The following is a 5,442-nucleotide window of genomic DNA, read 5'->3' on the forward strand; positions in this document are numbered from 1 at the left end:
ATATATATATATATATATAATATCTGGAACATTTTATAGGATTTTCTAGTTTAATTGGATGCCTGCTACCCAATAATCATGGCTAGTATAGAGGAATACGCTGAGCACCTGTCGGTAAAGTCGAATCTTGGAAGGATGTAAGTATCTTATTAAATATTTGTATTGTTTTATTTACATATTACGTTTATATATTCGTTTTGCAAGATTCTTGATGTGATATCGTGTGTTGAAACAGATATTGCTCGGCGTGCTGGTAAAGAATCGATGAGCTCTTCTCTTCCTTAAGTTCCCTCCAATGTTTCATTTACCCGCTCTCTTATGCTGCGTACCGTTTCCCCTACGTACGTCGTTGTCGTGTTATTGTGGCCTTTTAGGGTAACTCTTATACTAGCAACTAGTGCATGTGCGATCATTTTCTTTACCTGATGAACATTTGCGGGGGTCCGTATGGCTCTGGTCCATCCGCTCCATCTCTGTATAGGGGTCTTCCTATCCATAGAAGTAATTGTGGGTGGTCTCTAGTAGTCATTTAAGAGGTAGACCACCCACAATTACTTCTATGGCTACACGTTTAAGTTTAACAAGAAAATATACGCCCAGGACGAGGGGAAGCCATCGGCGTTAGTATCGCCGGTGATGTGGCCAATCTCTTCATGGTATGGTGGGACAGAAGGCTTAAGGAACGCCTGATACAGAACTCCATACTCATGAATATGTACTCTCGATATGTCGATGATATCAACTTAGTGGTAAAGGCACCCCCCACAAGAGAGTACACTTGAAATAGAAATAGAAACTAATACTATGGAGAGCATCCAGCAAATAGCTAACTCCATCCACCAGAGTATTAAGGTTACGATAGACTACCCTACTAAACATCCTAACCATAGATTACCTGTACTAAATACTGAACTCTGGCTAGAAACTGAGAATAATAAAACCCGAATCCTCCATTCACACTTTGTCAAACCTATGGCCTCCAAATACCTGATCCATCGGAACTCAGCTATCGCGGACAATGCTAAATTCAATATATTGATGGCAGACCTCGTCAGAGTAATGTGAAATGTGTCCCGTATGTGCGACCCTACAGAGTTAGAGAGACACATATAACATTTCGTTCACCGCATGTAGTTCTCAGGTTACAGCCATAAAGAAAGAATCAGAGTATACAAAGGAGCCATGAGGAAATTTGAAACTATCATACGTAACGATAGGAATGCCCACTCTATAAGAGCAAGTCATGGAACACCATTGAAAGGACTAAGAAGAAAATAGGGAAGGCCAACTCATGGTATGATAGCCACAAATACCAGAATGTCATGTTAGTCGACACCACCCCTAGAGGCGAACTGGCGTACCGCTTTAGAAGGGCCCTAGACAAACTTAAGCTAAAAATTAAGGTTGTTGAAAGGCCAGGCAACCCTAACAAATCCCTAATCAGTAGAACCTACCCTTTTAGTAGAACCCCCTGTACTGAACTGTACTGTATGTAGATTTAGCCCGCTAACAAATTGTAAAGCCAGAAATGTAGTCTATAGTATAAGACAACGACGTACGTAGGGGAAACGGCACGGAGCATAGGAGAACGGGTAAATGAACATTGGTGTGAACTCAAGGAAAAGAAGAGCTCATCGGCTCTGTATCAGCACGCCGAGCAGGAACACAGAGGCTCATTCAACAACATAGAAGTTAAAATCTTGTCCACACATAGAACAGACGCAACGCTTAGATAAATTACAGAAGCTACACACATAATAGAAGATAAACCTAGCCTGAATAGGAAACTGAAATGAAACACTAGCACACACACCCAACACATCACAACATATGACAGAATAAGATCTCCATAAACTGATAACAATATAAACAAAATAGAATACAATACACAGATAAACAAATGGAATTAAATAACTATATACGTTAACAAAATTGAATTAAATTAAATACAAAGAAAAGAAAGAATAGAAAAAATAATAAGTAGGTATAAACACATGAACAAATAAATAAAAATAAATTAAACGAACGTGTATAAACAGGGGATACAGATAATACAGGCACTCCCCTCACACACACACACGCACTTACTAAACGTAGACACACATAGGGGTATACGCATGCGCAAATAAAGACACATACAATAGGAATACAAAATACAAAATGGCTGATCGTTAGTAAGGAAAGACACACAAATAAGAAAGAAGAAAGCAAAGGACCACTGATGAGGTCACAGAAGTGTGACGAAAGAACTCTGGCCGAAATACGGTTAATGTAAAAAATAAAATAAAGCTGAAGCAAATTAACACCAAATATATAGTGCGTGTGTTTTTATTGGCTAAACTGGCAACATGACCATCCCCAAATACAACAATATTTATTTACATAGATTTATCGAATAAATAACAAGTGTTGGAGGTTTGTTGAAACCAAAGTAAACCTGTAAAAACCGCATAAGAGTAAATGTTTATATTTTGACTTATTAAACTTTTATCTAAATATATTTGACACGTAATGTTTTTCTCTCCATCCATCTCTCTCTTTCTTTCTCTCTCTCTCTCTCTTTCTCTTTCTCTCTCTCTCTTTCTCTTTCTCTCTCTCTCTCTCTCTCTCTCTCTCTCTCTCTCTCTTTCTCTCTCACTCTCTCTTTCTTTCTCTTTCTCTCTCTTTCTCTCTCCGAATTATCATCCATGAATTTGGAATCCAGAGACTTTCTTTTTATTAGTAAATTTGAAAAAAAAGGCGCAGTGCTTATATTTCTCTTAGACCCATTCTAATATTAGTAAATATTGGAAACTGGATGAGGCTAAATGTGGTTAATATTCCGTTGAAACTGCCGATTCTCAGTGCTGGAAGCAAAAATACATACCTATGGGTTCCAGGGGGACGCAATTTTAGCGGACGGGATCAAGGTAAAATGTATAGAATAGAGCAGAGTAAAGAAAGAAAGACAGATTATAGTTTGAGACTAGTGGAATTTAGCTCTTCTGAATTCATACACAGAAGAATGTGGACTCAATACTTCAATTGGCGAATCGATTATGAAATTTGCAGTGGTAATTACTGTTGTAATAAATCGCTTGTATCCCAGAATACTGGTTTACAACATGAAAGTTGAGTTTCGTGCCCAAGGACACCATGCATTACCTGTGATAAAATACGAGTTGTTTATCCTGACTGAAGAACAATGTAGCTTTCCTCCTGGGCACAAAACAAATATTTACTTTAGGCAGGTCTATGATTAATCGTGGAAATATTGTTTTGTAGACATCGAAGACGCATATGACCGTATGCTGAATTATGTTTTTCAGAATTTAGGGAGTACTGGGCAACTTCTGGTTACCGTGAAGTCTTCTTGCAGTAAAAGGCAAATAGTGCCATGTTAAAATCTTTCAACCTGGGTGTTGGACTTCCGCAGGGGTTTGTATTGTCACCTCTCCTTTTCATAATTTTTATGAACTTTGATGAACGTGCACAGCCATTGTGGAAGTGATATCACAATAAGTTGATGTAGGACAATAGGCTAATATATGCACAAATGCGTCAGCTCCAGCATTCGATCCTCAGAAGAGAAGTTGGTCAAAGGAAACTAAATATGCCTTCTTCACTTTGGTTTTGGGCCTATCCCTACCTATGATCATAGATATTGGGTACAGATTGAAAGAGTACGATTGCGCATACAAATGTTTGAAATGGGGTTCCTCTAAAGAGTTTCTGGAGTAATATTACTCGACAGGGTGCATAACTTTGAGATCAGAGAGTCTCTCCAGGTCAAGCTACTATATTTCCTTACTTAGAGGTCACAGATCCAGTACCCGGACAAGTGATTAGAAAGTCAAAGGAAAGAATTGCAAGACAAATTCTTCAAGATGAGACAACCAGTAGAAAACCTGGGGCAGGCCATAAATGTAATGGTTGAATAATATCTAAAGTTTCAATAGGTCATGCTCGGAAATCCAATCGCAAAGTCTAACGATGGCTATTTCTGATAGGACCCTATGGAGGAGGTACTTGACGAGTACCTGGTCAACCCTCCCAGGAATGTGAGCGGAGAAGATAGATGGATGTCCAGTAACCGATCAACTGATTCATTTGGTCTTTCAGATGAGATTGTAGAGATTGTACAAAGAGTAAATTTTATTAAGATCTATAGAACTTTCAGTCTGACTGAACTTTGGGATAAAAAGGATCTTAACATGTTCTAAAAAAACAAAAGCAACTCTCAGATACATTTTAGGATAGACAAAATAAAACATCAGTGAAATAATACTTTGGATTTTGCATGGTAAATTAAGTTTTACTCCTCTCACTTTCTCTTCTTTTCCCTTTCAGAATCTCAGACGAAAGCATTTTGATGATAGCCTGTAACAAAGAAGTACGGGAGTGCCTTCGCCAGCTCGATATACTGGTTGATGATCGAGAGCTTGACCTGAAGAAACAACTTGTTGATCTTTATAAGTACTTTACAGAAAGAACGAGACAATGTCAACAAAAGGATTTAACTATTAAGGAGAAAGTTAAGAAGGTCTGTCACTTTCGTTACCAAATTTTCATCTATAATGATTTTATTGTCAACAAGAGTTGTTATATAACAACTCATAGATGTTGGGTACAAACTGTAGGAGTATAGTCACGAATACAAATGGCTAAAATGGTGTTCCTCCGAAGGGTTTCCGAAACAGTATTACTCTACAGGGTGCATAGATTTGGGATCAGGGAATCCATCCAGATCAAACCACTACTTTTCCATACAAAGAGATCCCAGTTCATACACTACGGGTATGTGATTAGAAAGGCACAGGAAAAAATTGCTAGACAGATTCTTCAGGACGCGGCAGTCAGTAGAAGACCTAGGAGTCGGCCAAAGAGAGAAAAGGCTGGAAAATATCTAGAGTTTCAATTGGTCATTCATGGAAATCCAACCAGAGCGTCGAACAAAAAAAGGCAATTGTCGATGCTATATAACAACTCCAATATTTGTTGCATAACAGCTCAGTATTCACATCGCTCCTGTTCACTCAGCTGGCAAAAATGAGCAGCAAAGTAAGTCTCATTGAAGCAAACATCTTCCTACTATAGCGGTTCTCATCAATGATGGCACATCGGACAAAATACTTTGTGGAATTTCTTCTGGTCTTTTATATTTTGAGATCAAATACCGCCAAGGTCAACTTTGCCTTTCATTCTTTCGTAGTTGATAAGATAAGTACTAGTGAATCACTGGGGAAGGGGGTCACTGGTCTCGACTTAACCCTCCCTTCAAAATTGCTGGCCTTCTGCCTAACTTAGAGTGAATATCGGTTAAAGATTTCCGATGATCCAATCACAGGTTCATTGATGAGATGGAATCAAGTTTATCGAATTTTTGGCAAAATATACACACATGCACAAAAACACACACGCACACACAAACATGCATGTAATATATATATATATATATATATA

General features: G+C 38.3%; 1 protein-coding gene across 1 annotated transcript in view; it reads left to right on the plus strand.

Annotated features, from left to right (window-relative positions):
- Window positions 1–5,442, plus strand: part of LOC106878640 (uncharacterized) — a 26,243-nt gene that overhangs the window by 2,330 nt on the left and 18,471 nt on the right. Inside the window, exons 3-4 of the mRNA XM_014927921.1 lie at window positions 40–137; window positions 4,330–4,522. Coding sequence (XP_014783407.1) covers window positions 79–137; window positions 4,330–4,522 — 252 coding nt within the window. The 5' untranslated portion in view covers window positions 40–78. The remainder of the gene's footprint in view (window positions 1–39; window positions 138–4,329; window positions 4,523–5,442) is intronic.

The sequence above is a fragment of the Octopus bimaculoides genome, chromosome 24 (genome assembly GCF_001194135.2).
Source record: "Octopus bimaculoides isolate UCB-OBI-ISO-001 chromosome 24, ASM119413v2, whole genome shotgun sequence".
NCBI lineage: Eukaryota > Metazoa > Mollusca > Cephalopoda > Octopoda > Octopodidae > Octopus > Octopus bimaculoides.